General features: G+C 52.8%; 1 protein-coding gene across 1 annotated transcript in view; it reads right to left on the bottom strand.

The window, feature by feature from the left end:
* FANCA (FA complementation group A) overlaps positions 1-9,659 on the bottom strand; it is a 33,976-nt gene extending 24,317 nt beyond the window's left edge. The window contains exons 1-11 of the mRNA XM_039696543.1: positions 9,601-9,659; positions 8,630-8,739; positions 7,693-7,765; positions 7,400-7,542; positions 7,003-7,098; positions 5,302-5,375; positions 4,251-4,366; positions 3,476-3,558; positions 3,009-3,042; positions 735-801; positions 54-166 (exon numbers count right to left, since the gene is read on the bottom strand). Coding sequence (XP_039552477.1) covers positions 54-166; positions 735-801; positions 3,009-3,042; positions 3,476-3,558; positions 4,251-4,366; positions 5,302-5,375; positions 7,003-7,098; positions 7,400-7,542; positions 7,693-7,765; positions 8,630-8,739; positions 9,601-9,643 — 952 coding nt within the window. The 5' untranslated portion in view covers positions 9,644-9,659. The remainder of the gene's footprint in view (positions 1-53; positions 167-734; positions 802-3,008; positions 3,043-3,475; positions 3,559-4,250; positions 4,367-5,301; positions 5,376-7,002; positions 7,099-7,399; positions 7,543-7,692; positions 7,766-8,629; positions 8,740-9,600) is intronic.
* Positions 9,660-13,729: the final 4,070 nt, after the last annotated feature.

Raw genomic sequence — 13,729 nt, 5'->3', positions numbered from 1 at the left:
GCTCTGGGCACACCTGGAGACCCCTGGAGAGCCCTGTCCCTGCCCATTCCCACCTTTCAGCACGGGGTTGTAGGTGAGAACCTCAGTGAGGGTGTGTCTGAAAAACTGCCTCAAGGAATCCGGGTGAGCCACGCTCCCATAAAGGGACACGCTGAACACATTGAGCCTGCAAAGACAAGAGACACCAGAACCAGTGTCAGCCAGGGAGCTGATTTTTGTTCTACATCCATCTTCTCAAATTGCCACAAATATATACTTTTTGGAATGTATTAAAAAACCCCAAAACAATGAATGGTTACTCAACACTGTGTAGCCATCAGATTTACAAATGTGAGTCTGAGGGGTACCCCTGCACAGGGCTGAAGGTGACATGTACAAAGCAGTTAAATAAAGCAAGTTTGGAAGCAGGAATTGGAGATGATTTCTCCTTGCAGGTGTTTCTGCTCAGAAGCAGCGAGGAAACTTGATGGGGAATTTCTGGCATGACAAGAGGGAGGTCCAGGTTTGGCTCCAGCACTGCCAGAATCCATTTCCCACCTGGCCCTTATCTTTTTTACAAGCACTTTTGTCTGCACATATTTTATTAGAGGAGAATATCAAGCACAAATAGCACTGGGAGAGGTGGGGGTGTGTGTAAATAAGTAAAAAACACCCCACAGCATTGCTCCTATTCCAGTAAGAAGGGCAATAGTGGATAAAAACCTCCTCCTGACACTGTTTGGAACGTTTCTTACCAGAACCTCACAGCTTGCACCATGGAAACATCTTCCTGCTTCTCCTTACCAACAGCATCAAGCACCCCTGGACCCCAAAACACACAAAAACCCAATGAGAAGAGAACTGTGACACAAACCCCACATGGGAATTAACAGGATGAGCAATTTGTGCCCCTTTACAAGGGTGACCCCACTAGGGAAATGTGCAGAAGCCACTCAGCAGTGCTAAATTCTTACCAGATTTTCTCCAAAGTGACACAGGGACTCAGAAACTATTACCACTGACCTTGAACCAATTAAGAAACATTCCCAAGAACATGCTAATAACGAGCCATCTAAAAATGCATGTAAATCAGTATTTCATTCCCAAAGCCAGCCCTAACGCATCTGTGAGTGTGAGCAGTGTCTGGAGGCAGGGATATGCACAAACTGAATTAAACACCCTGCAAACCACGGTCCAGACAAAGGGCAGGCTGGGGGAGGGCCACGCGTTTGTAATGTGCCATTTGCATGGCAGGAATGCCTTTAAAAGCTCGGCGTGCCCCAAAACGACGGGCAGGGATCAAACAGGTTGGCAGCTTGCGCAGCGCGTTGTCTTGACGATGCTCAGCCCACACCTCCCCGAGCCCACGGGCTGGGAAACCCTCTGCTTTGCAGTCTGCTGCAGCAGCACTGCTGCTTTGTGCCACCCAGCCTTGAAAACCCTCCTCTTTCAACTCTTAAAGGAGCTTGGTTTGTGTATTCAAATCACTTCGTTAAGAAAAAAAGCCCTGCAAAGAAAATGTACTGAGCAGGGGCAGCGAACCAGACATCCCTCACATGCCAAAACAGCTTTAGGATGTAACACTCTCTTCTCCTGCTGAGGAATACTTTAAGGTTAAGTAGGGGAGAATAAAGCAAAGGAGATAAACTCAGCTTATCTTCAGGCACAGCAGTTCAACACTGCCAGATCATTGCAGTGAACACATTGCTCCCATGCTACTCCCAGCCTGTCCTTCTCCTCCTGTGAAGGTCCTCAGTAATAGCGAATTCTTTTACATTAAAAATCCTAATGTTCTCCAAGGATTAATGAAGTGGGACCCCTCAGAGGTGACCCAAAAGCATGGACTAATAAAATATCTTACATAAAGCTGCTATAGTGCATTTTGCAGGCAGGCAGGCTGCGAGCGTGGCTGCGCAAACGGGAAGGGCAAATCAAGAGCAGCATGCAGACTCCAGTCTGCCTGCCAACAGCCTGCTCCTCCTCCTCCAAAATCACTACTCCTCTGCTGAGAAGGGCTGCTTTTCAACCGCTAAAGGGCCACCTGAGACGGGATTCACGCAGATTAAATAATAAAGCATTTCCTTGCAGCTTTCCCTTTTTAGGAGAACTCACCGAGGCATCTCAGTGCACAGACAGAGCCCCCTGCGAGACTGGGGCAGGGCATGGGGCTGGCAGTGCCCACGGGGATGGAGGGGAGGTGCCATGACCTGGCTGGGGTCACCTTACAGCAGAGAAAGCCTCTGCAGCAGCCCCGAGCAGGAAGGTGCCAGCAAGGAGAGCGGAGCGCTGTCACCAAGGAGACAGCAGCGACAGCAGCTGCACTGGCAGGTGACAGCAGCCAGGGGTGTGGGACACAGGTGCAGCATCTCCCCGCGAGGATCAGCCGTGACACAGGACAGAAATACCCCCCGTGTGAGCGTGTTTAGCCTTCCTGCCTCAGGGTTTGCTGGTAAATCAGGCGCTGCTGCGCTGAGCCCCCAGCAGAGGCTCCGGGGCAGCTCAGGCCAGGGCAGGCACTGCAGCTCAGTCTTTAAACACTGCTCTTTAAAGACTACACACCTACACCAGATGTCTTGGCTCAGCATAAAAATAGAGGGCTCAGAAAACAGTGGCCTGCAAATCCAAACGGTGAGTCAGCAAACTGTCAACTCAAAGTTTCATTTACTAGGCAGAAAAAATAAATCTAAGCAGCAAAGCTGATCCTGGCCTAACCTCTGTGCTCCACCTGCTCCCAAGCAAACCTGTTAAAAATCAGGAAATCCGGTCAGGTATCTGTATGATGTTACAGATGGGAGCAGGGAAAAAAGTAGCATAAAAGGCAAGAAATTATCTGCAGTGTCTGGAGACATTTCAGGAGAACGACAGGGAAAGCAGAGGCAAATAAAATCAGTGACATAAATATTATGCACAACAGCACAGACAAAGCAGCCAGGCAAAGGATTTCTCCTCAGGGATTCAGCAGTGAGCAAGGAACAGAAGTCTTGGAAACAGCAGTGGCTGCACAAAGCTGGGATCACAGCAATACTCACATGCCAGCATTCTCTGTAAGACAGCACGGCAGATCTGTTCAAAATTGACAAATTAATGGATTTAGAGTTTTAAAGGGCAGCACTTCAATGCAGAAAAAGTAAATTGACTCAAAGAGTTTTGTCCCTCTTAAAGCTTCACTTTGACCTTAGGCTCTGCAGCAGAACAGATAAAATACAGAAGGGCAGCACTTTCCAACCTTACAGCATTCCATGGCTCATATTCAAATGGAACACCCAAGCAATCCAGGTGAAAGGAAGCTAAAAAACCCCTTGATGTGCCACCTTGGAGCAATTCTCCATACAAAAAGTCTCAATTCTGGTTTCACCATTTCCCCCACTCCAGCACCTGTACCACCCCCCTCTCCCTGCAGCTCCAAGCCCTGAATTATTTGTACTCAGCAAGAGCCAGAGATCAATGGAATTGCTTTATTAAAGCAGCATTTGCAGCCAGGTTCGTTTGTCCTTACGTAGGCAACCTTCTGGAGTTCCACCTTCCTCCCCAGCTCTGAAGCCTGCTCAAAGCCATGCTGAAGAAACACGATGGCAAAGTCTGCAAACCAAGAGGGAATTGGTGTTCCAGCATCCCCTTTGCACACAGGACACCTGCTCCTTCCCCTCCCACCCGTCCCAACAGCCTCTGGAAAGCCTCCACTCAGAGAAATCATTTACTGTCCTGGAGTAGAATTATTCCCAGGAAAAAGAATCCAGAACCTCAAGGATTATAAAGTCTAAAGAATTTGCAGTTGTGCTCCACGGCCTCTGCAGAACTCAGAGGGGCTGTACTTGATCAGCTGCATGGTCCACACTCAGACACTGGAGGGATTTTTTCCTAACTAAACTAAGAAAATATATAATATAATATAATATAATATAATATAATATAATATAATATAATATAATATAATATAATATAATATAATATAAATATAATATAATATAAAATGGACAGGGCGGGGAATGGAACTCTGAAATATTTCTGGCCCAAAATCTCTCTGGGACTTTGCAGTGTCACAGTGCCAGTGTATCACCCCTGAACCATGCCCCTCACAACTACACTTTCTTGAGTTACCATAACTCCAAGGGATGGAAAAATTCAAACCAATCACTTTTTAAAGGGAGAAAATTTGCTAAATTTGCCAAACATATAAAAAATATATTCCCCAGAGAAATGAGGTAAGGAAACACAAAGTTTGTGTTGTTCCACGCGTGAGGTTCTGCCCTGCACCCAGCCCAGGGCCTTGCCTGAGAGAATTCTCTGTGCCAGCTCCGTGTCCCCACAGGAGGTGTCCCCAGCCTGCTCACAGAGGCCACAGAGGCTGCTGCAGAGCCACTCCACTGCTGCTGGGCCTGCTGGGCTCCTGCAACACAAATCACCTTCAGTTCAACCCCTCCTGCTTTCTGTAAGGCTGGGCTGTCCCCACCTGTGCACTCTGCCCTAAATGTGCCACTTCGTTTATTTAATTTGGATCAGAACATTTGCTTTACAAACAGTTGCTTTTTATATTATTTGCTTTATAAAAAGGTCCCACAACACACACATGCAAAGGAAAAATGTGGCTGAAATTGTGCATCCAAGTGTTACCTCATCCCTGATGTGAAAGTTTCCATTGAGAAAACTCTGCTAGAAGAATTTCAGTTCCAATTTCTAAGACACTCAGATAAAAATGCTTCAAAAAAGAAATTAAATCCTCAGTCTATGGCTTTGGTTCCCTTAAATTGCTTTCATTGTGAACAGACAAGTGAACCAATATCAGAAGCCTAGAAAATCACTGGGACACAATAAGGAGACAACCTGAACTTCACAAATGGGTGTTGTTAGCTCTGTATCATGGAATAATCCTTCAAAGAGACCTTAATGTTCATCTTGTTTCACCCCCTGCTTAGGCAGGGACACCTTTCACTAGAGCAGGTTGCTGCAAGCCCTGCCCAACTTGGTCTTGGACACTTGTTGGGAGGCAAAAAACAAAAAACCAAAATTCTTAGACTAACAATTCTCTGGAGATTAACTCTGCCAGACCAGAAAAGTGTAAGATCTTGTGAAGATGGCACACCCACCTTCTGCAGAGCAACACTTCTTCTCAAGTCCAGTTGGTGCCAAGGAGCCACTGGACTAAACTGGGCTAATTACCCCAGAGTAACCCCAACCCCAGAGCAGCTCCTAAATCTGCTAATCTGCTCCCTTGCCAGCACCTGACCATATCCTCAGTCCAGAATACCCATGACTAATCCCTGATTAAGTTTAATAGGCTTCAGGAGATCAGCTGCATCTGCAGCCCCCCAGAGCCCTGCTCACCTCTCCAGCAGCTCTGCCAGGCCCACGATGTCACTGCTGTGCAGGTGCCACACGGCCTCCAGCACCAGGGGCTCCTAAGGAGATGTCACCAGCAGGTCACAGCCTGCTCTGGGCACTTCACATTTGGCTATTGCACATGATATGTGAGAAATAAAGCTGAATTCTGTTTATTCTAACCATCTAAAAGTTGTTAAAATTTAAAATTGACAACTCAGAAAATACCTGGTGATGAAAAATTATATTTCCTAGAAATTTTGGGAAGTTTAGGGTTGTAGATACATCAGAACTTTAAATTTTCATGGACAAGTAATTAATATATTCATTTTTCCCCTCTGGAACAATGCTGATTCTGTAGATATAAAGGAGCAGGGATATCCCAGGAAACATGTAACACGACTGAGTTTCAGGTTTTGCTAATGCAGATCCAGATCCAGATTAGAGAATTATCTTTTAGTCTGTTAACTGTTTATTAGTCCCCGTGGAACAAGGTTGCCACTCTCAAGTCCATATCCCAACAGAGCTGGGATTGCAGGACACTACAGGGAGAGACTCTGCAATCATCCAGGCAGAAAGGCTGATGGGCACAAAGGAAAAATGAACAAAAAGGTGCACCAGGCACCAGGGATCACTCCTGTGTGGATCACCTTGCTGCCCTGTAACATCCCTTCCAGCTCCTGCCCAGAACAGCATGTCCAGGGGAGTCCTGAGCCAGCAAAACTGCACTGCAGGATGCAGCTGGCAGGGGAAAGGTGCAGCTGCAGCAGCTTCTGATCATTCCAGGCAGAACCAACACCCCCACAAAACCTTGAGAAGGAAGAGGCACTTGGGAGCCTTGGGCACAGGGCAAAGCCAAAGCCCCAGGAGCTTTCTGCCATGAGCAGCAGCTGCCTCACAGCCTGACCCCAAACTCGCCCACACACTTTGTCTTCACAGCCTAATTCTTACTGTAACACCCTCAGTTACAGCTATCTCTCCCTTATCCCCACGTCTGCCCCAGGACCAGGAGATCCTAATCAGCCTGTGAAACACACATGTTCTATTTTCAGCTCAGCAGAGGATATCTGAGACCAGAGCAGGGCTTTTATCTGGGCAGATCAGCCTTTCCTCCTTCCCCACGAGAGCAGTGAGGAATCAGAACCCTCCCACTCACAGAAAGCCCTTGACTCCACTCACAGCACCACTTGTCTCCACAAAATACACCCAAATGAAATCAAGACGTCCCATTTGTCAGGCAGCACAAGCTGTTATCTGCTAGCTGGTTTCTTTCTCTGTGACCTCACTTTGTCTTGTCACCATTCCCAGGTAAACAAAGTGGAGAGCCAGGATGCCAAAGACACTTGGAATATTGCTGGCAAAGCACGTGAAGGGCTCTGGGACTGTCACCCCCCAGCCAGCTGGGAGTTCCTGCACTGGACCCCAAAACCACCTGATCACCACAGTGCTGTCAATGATCTTTTGTGGCAGTTTCCAATAATTCAAATAATTCCAAACCTCGACCGAGTTGAAAAAGCAAATCCCACTGCAGAGACAAGAAAGTTCCCACTGAACTTACTCTAAAATAAACAGAACAACTAAAAAAACCCCACCATGTGTCATTCAGCTCGTGCTTTTGGGAGGTCAGGAAAACCAGCCATTCTCAGGAATGCAGAGACAATCCCATGGATGAACCCTCATGGTGTGTGACACCACAGTGTTTCTCACCTTCATTTTCCACATTTCCTGGCAGAAGAGGGAGCGACAGAACATGTTGTTTGCCAGCAAACCCTTCACAGTCTGAAGCAAGCAGGTCAACCTCTTCTGGCATCACCCCGGAAATGAAGCAGAAATAATTCCATTTGTGAATAACACACTCTCAGAAAAGCAACCTGTTGTTTTGCCCTGTTTGCTGCTTTTTAAAGGGTCAAATGATGGAGGGAGTTCAGGGGAAAGGCCTAAACTTCTCTTCTTATTTATCTTGTACTTGTGCAAGCAAATCAAACACCTCAGTGAATAACTGTCCACTCGTGTTTGGGGCTTAACCAGAGCAGATAAACTGGGCTTAAAGTGAAACTAACAGTGCTGTTCTGTTGTTGAATCAAAGATAAAGCTTTGCCCTTACTCTCTGGTCAGAGTTCAGCAGTGGGACCCTCGAGGGGCTGGCAGAATCCTGGCAGATCCGCTCCACGTTGGCAATGGCATTTTTGGCTGCCAAGGTTGCTGTGGGCACACCCAGCTTTGAGGCCTGCTCCTGCAGAACAGACACTGAACAAAACAGCAGAGCACAAGACTGTCATCGCCAGGCAAGCAAGAAACAACAGAACAAGGAAAAGAAAGTAGAACTGGGGTTGCACATAAAAGCAAAAATTCAGTATTGAAGGGATCTTCCCCACATCTGGCCTGGTAGATGCTCACCTATAAATGACTCTGGTGACACTCCCTGGTGCTCTGCCCCATCCTGCACACCTGGCTGGGCTGAATCTCCCACCTGGAAACCAAATAAAATCTTAAAACCCTTAGATGCCTGTCACACACACTTACAAAGCTATCCCTGCACTGCTGGAGCAACTGAAGTGAAATTAACGTGAAGCTCCCACGTGGGAAAAGCACAGATTTCACCTTACAAGAGATGTGTGTTTAGTTTTTGTCAGTTTATGCACAAAAAGGAGATACAGGTCAAAGTTCTTCATCCCCAGGGACCAAACAGCTCAGCAGCAGCACCAGGAGCAGAATTCTATAATCCTTATCTTTCTGTGAAGCCATGTGGCCATAAATATTTGATGAAACATGTCCAAATGTTGGATCATTTTCTAGTTAAATCCCCTTTTTCTTTTTATAAAGGGAAATATTCTCCAGAGAAAGACAGATCCTGAACTATGGGAGATATTTGCATTATCTGTTTGTAACTGCAAAATCAGTGTGGGAGGAGAGGGAGAATGAAGCTAAATCACAGCACTGGATCTAGAGAAGGCTGTCATGAGGACAGTCATGTCAGCCAGACGTGGTTGGTAGTTCACAGAAAAGCCAAGTCTCTTCTGAATTGTCTTCCCTGGATTCACAAGAAGCCAGTTCTGACTCAAAGGAAAATGTGCTGGATTTCCCATTGTCCCAAACCCAAACCATGCTTAACCATTTTTAGTCTGTAAAACATTGATGGAGAAGGGCAAACAATCCCATTTGTGCGACACAGAGCTTCCAGCTTCATCTCACTCCTCCACTGCTGGTTTTTCTCCCCACCGCCCGTGTTACACTGTGTTCCTGGGACAGGGACTCCACAGCCGGTGGCACCAGCCCCAGCTGGGCTGTGCCACTGCCCCAGCCGGGCCAGGAGCCCTGAATGCCCCGTCCCTACCTCCAGGAGGAGGTCAGCCAGGTTCTGGTGCTGGTCCAGCAGCCGCAGAGCCGCTCCCTGGAGCTCCGCTCCGCTCCCGAACGGGCTTCTCCTCTTCCTGGCTCTCCCTGCTGGGAAGTTTGGGTTCATTGAGCAGCGTGGTCCCAGGACACCCCAAAACCACCTCCTGCTCCTGCTGCTGAGGGTGAGGCCGCAGCGGGGCGTGAGGAAAACTCACGGGGCTGTGCGGGCAGGGAGAGAGGTGTACGAGGGCAGATATTGTGTACCCGGGCACAGGGGCCATGGGGGCAGGGATTGGGGTGTGTATGAGGGCAGATATTGTGTGCTAGGGCACGGGGGTTTTGAGGGCAGGGAGAGGAAAATATATCTTTCATGTACCAGGGCAGATATTTGTACCAGGCACGGGGGCTGTGAAGGCATGGAGAGGAGTGTATGAGGGCAGATGTGGTGTAAAGGGCATGGGGGTTTTGAGGGCAGAGAAATGGGTGTACAAGGGCAAATATTGTGTACCCGGACATGGGGGCCATGAGGGCAGGGAAAGGGGTGTACGAGGGCAAATATTGTGTCCCGGGGCACGGGGGCCGTGAGGGCAGGGACTGGGGGGAGTATGAGGGCAGATATTGTGTACCCGGACATAGGGGCCATGAGGGCAGGGAGAGGAAATGTATGAAGGCAGATGTTGTGTACCCGGACATGGGGGCCATGAGGGCAGGGAAAGGGGTGTACAAGGACAAATATTGTGTCCCGGGGCACAAGGGCCGTGAGGGCAGGGACTGGGGGGTGTATGAGGGCAGATGTGCACCGGGGCACGGCGGCTTTGAGTAAAGCAGAGCGGGATGCATGAAGCGCGACACGGGGGCAGAGGGAGGGGTGTGTGCAGGGAGAGAGAAGGGGTGTAGGAAGGCAGAGGGCGGACATTCACGCCCCCCGGCCGCTGCGCTGTCCCCGGGCCCGCCTCAGCCCGCACGTACCGAGCAGGTCCCGCCAGCTCCTCCCGCCCGCGCCCGCCATCATCGCGGGCCGCCGCTTCCCGCCGCGCCGGCCCGCGCCGCCATTGGCTGCCGCCGGCCGAGCCCGCCTCGCCTATTGGTTGGTGCGGAGAAGATGCCGCGCCGCGCCCACCCCACCGCCTCTGCCCATTGGTTAGAAGCGCGGCGTGGCCCCGCCCCCTGCCGCCCTCTCTGTGGTGGCTGAGGTGGGCGCTGCCATGTTGGGAAGGGCGGCGGGAGCGGCGGGAGCGGGACACGGCGGGCGTGGGGAAACACGGGCGGTGGGCGCGGTGAGGAGAGCCGCTCCGCTCCGCTGTGCAGGGTGCGGGCACCGTGAGGGACCCGCACGGCTGTGCAGGGTGCGGGCACCGTGAGGGACCCGCCTCGCCCCGCTGTGCAGGGTGCGGGCACCGTGAGGGCACCGTGAGGGACCCGCTCCGCACCGCTGTGAGCTCGCGGTGTGTGGGCACCGTGAGGAGCTCGGGTCATGCCAGTTCTGAGCTGTGAGGATGCTGCTGACCCTGATCCCACCCAGGGAAGGGAACAAGAGCGGCTGGAATTCCCGAAGAGATGAATCACCAGATTGCTGGGAGAATAAATAATGGAATTGTGATAATAATTTGAATAATGGATTGGAAGGGAGTGGCTTGTGCTGCAAGGGACATTAAAGCCCATCCCATCCCACTCTGCCATGGCAGGGACACCTCCCACTGTCCCAGGTGCTCCCAGCCCTGTCCAGCCTGGCCTTGGGCACTGCCAGGGATCCAGGGGCAGCCACAGCTGCTCTGGGCACTGTGCCAGGGCCTGCCCACCCTCACAGCCAGGAATTCCTTCCCAATATCCCATCCATCCCTGCCCTCTGGCAATGGGAAGCCATTCCCCGTGTCCTGGCACTCCATCCCTTGTCCAAAACCCCTCTCCTTCTTTTTCCTCAGATCTCTTTAGGTCCTGAGTGGCCACAAAGTTTCACAGAGCAGAATTCCCAGAGGGATTTTTCCCTCGGATCTCATCCTTCCTGACGATGAGCCGCTGCCGTTGGCCACCATGGCTTGGAGGAGCAGTGATTCCCTATGGAAGGATGAAGTCCCCGGGGTGTGTCCAGCACCAGGAAGCAGCTCCTGCTGGGCTGGCCGTGGATGGTTTATTGCAGTGCTGGGTGTGAGTCAGCAGCACATGACGCCGGGAGAACTTCCCGGCAGTGCCAGCAGATCCAGCACTGATCCAACCTGGGCAGTGCCATGGGATGCCACCGAGTCTGGGAACCCTGGCCAGGCCACATTCCTGAGTCACCTTAACCCCCAATGCCATCTGCAAGCTTGTGTCAGCCCCAGATTTTGGGATCCCCCATCTCGACTGGCCCCAGCAGGCATCTGGCTGGGAGCTCAGCTCTCCAGAGGGCTCCCAGAGTTCATTCCCAGATCCCCAAGGGTGTTCCCAAGGTCCTTGCAATGCCTTCAAGCTCTTCAGGGAGTTTCCAAGGGTGACCTTGAGGTCCTCATGGTGTCCCCAAGGTCCCCATGAGGTCCCCAAAGGTGTTTAAAATGCCTCTAGGCTGGTCACAAATGTCCCCAAGGTGTCTCTCAGTGTGCACCCTCAAACTCTGGCCATATCCGAGACCAGCACACAGCAGCAGCAAACTTCCCAGTAAAATGCTCCCTCCTTCCAGATTCCCAGTTTATTGCAGCATGGAGGGAAAGCAGGAGAGGCACATCCACCCCACAGGTTCCTGTGGCTTTGTAAGGATTTGATTTTTATTTTTTTTTTATGTGAGAGCTGAGACCCACGGGAATGGATTATCCACGAGGAAACAGGGGCACAGCCCTGCTGCAGGTGGCTGGGGAAGGGCTCTGCCTGCTCTCCATGCCAGCTCCCCACCCTATCCTGCTTCCACACTGCAGGAGCCAGGAATTCCAACCCTCCCATAGTGCCCTGACACCATTTCCCAAGCACTTCATCTTTCTTTTCCCCCTATTTCTTTTGGCTTTGATTCTATTTCCCTCATCCACACACACGCTTGGCTTCTGTTTGAGTTTTCCATGCCGGTAGCTTTTAATTACACAACGATTCAGTATTAATTACAGATTTACCCAAAGCAAAGGGCTCCGTGCTTTATCATGCAAATGCCTTCCCATGAATCCTGCAGGGTGGCTTTTCCTTCAAACGCCGCACGTCCTCCCGCTCCCATCCCCGACGGTGCCGCCCCGGCTGTGTCCGGAGGCGCTGGAAAGCTGGCACGGCACGGCACGGCCTTGTTCCCGGCCCCAAGGAGGCTCCAAAGCAGCTGATCCCAGGGCAAACCGGGCATCCAAAGCTCTCAGTGCAGAGGCAGATGTCGGCACGGCGGCCAGGAGCGCTCCGGGCGCTGCGGCTGGGCAGGATCCCGCACAGATCCGGCTGGAGATGCAGCTGGCACCGTGCCCCTCACCCTCTGCAGCACGGTGCCACCCTGCCACGGTGCATCTGAGCGTTCCCAGAGAGGCACGGACACCTCGGATCACCCGTATCCCTTCTGCCCTTTCCCAACCCCAGGGCACCACAGGGGCTGTGTTTCCCGGTATCCCAGCTCCACTATCCCACTTTCTTCCCCAAAGATGGAGCTGGCACTGTTCATGTTCTCTGGGATGGGCGCTGAAGGGCTTTTCTGCTCCATGCCAGGCTCTCTGGCAGACATCTCCAGGCCTGGAGCAGCTCTTTGGCCGTGTGGGACAGGAGAGTGGCCGTGTGGGACAGGAGAGTGGCCGTGTGGGACAGGAGAGTGGCCGTGTGGCAGCCCTGTCCCTGTCCCAGCCCTGCCAGCACAGCTCTGGGATTGATCCCAGTTCATGCTCATCGGTTAATGGAGCTGAGCCAGGCTTTTATTCTCCTTCCATCATGGAAATGGGAAGCTCATCATGACGAGAGTGTTCATTTGCTCCCTCTGACCTTTCCCAGGCACTGGCTGTCCTTTCTGCTCTGTCAGGACAATCCTGCCCTCCCTGTGTGTCTGAAGGTGCCCAAAGGTGATCCTGCTCTTGTGTCAGCCTTCCCTGTGGCTGTGGGATGCCAACCCCACACCATATTCCCATGGGGCATTGTCTCCCTAGAGACTCCAGCTCATCCTGGCACCTTCACCCAGCTCCTGCTGCTCCTGGCCGTGCCCAACCACACTCTGGCACCTGAAGCTCTTGTCCTTCCCTCCAGGAAGTTCTGCTGTCCCACCTGGCCCCTTCCCTGTGCCAGCTCCTCATCCCAGCCGAGTGCCCCAGGGCCCCCCAGCACCCCACAAGGCAGGTACCTCGTGTCAGGAGTCCCCGTGGGCACTGGCATCCCGTGCTCCTGCCCTGATTCCTGCTCGTGTGTCCCCAGGTGACCCTGGTGCCAAGGCCATCGTGTCCCTGATGTGCTGCCCCACACATGGCTCAATGGGCACGGGCCAGGGGCTGAGCCACGCTCCAGGGCCACCCTGCTCCTCCTGGGGCACAGGGGGTCTCGTGTCCCCCGGGGCGTCACCCAGCGCTGCTCCGCACCCGTGGGCACTGCCCCCATCACCTGCCCCACAATCCGGCCTGTGCCCAGCTGTGTGCCCTGAACCCTGCACCCTGCACCCAGCTAACCCAGCGCGGCCGCTCCCGGCTCCCAGCCCCGCAGCCTGGGCGGGCCGAGCTGTGCTGTGCCATGCCAAGCTGTGCCATTCTGAGCCACACCGTACTGCACCATGCCACACTCTGCTGCCCCATCCCATTCTGCCCCAAGCTGTGCCAAACAATACCGAGTCATGTCACACCGCACCGAGCCGTGCTGTAACGTTCCGCGCCACACCGTGCCATACCGTGCCGTGCCAGACCGTACCGAGCTCGCCGCTCCGTGCCGTGCCGTGCCCCGCCGTACCGTTACTGTACGGTACCGTCCCGAGCCGCCCGGTGCCCCCGGCGCCGCCGCAGCCCCTCCCGGCGCGCGCCTGCGGCGGGGCCGGTGCCGGTACCGGTGCCGGTGTTGGCGTGGGGGGCGGAGCCTCTCTCACCGCCCCGCCCCTCCCCTTCGTGGCTCCTCCCCCTCCGCGCGCCCTGCGGTGCGGATGGTGAGCAGACGTGGGCGTGGCCTGCCGGGGCGTCTCCCCGCTTGGCCCCGCCCC

The sequence above is a fragment of the Passer montanus genome, unplaced genomic scaffold (genome assembly GCF_014805655.1).
Source record: "Passer montanus isolate IOZ18808 unplaced genomic scaffold, ASM1480565v1 scaffold98, whole genome shotgun sequence".
NCBI lineage: Eukaryota > Metazoa > Chordata > Aves > Passeriformes > Passeridae > Passer > Passer montanus.
This window is presented reverse-complemented; position numbering and strand designations above follow the sequence as displayed.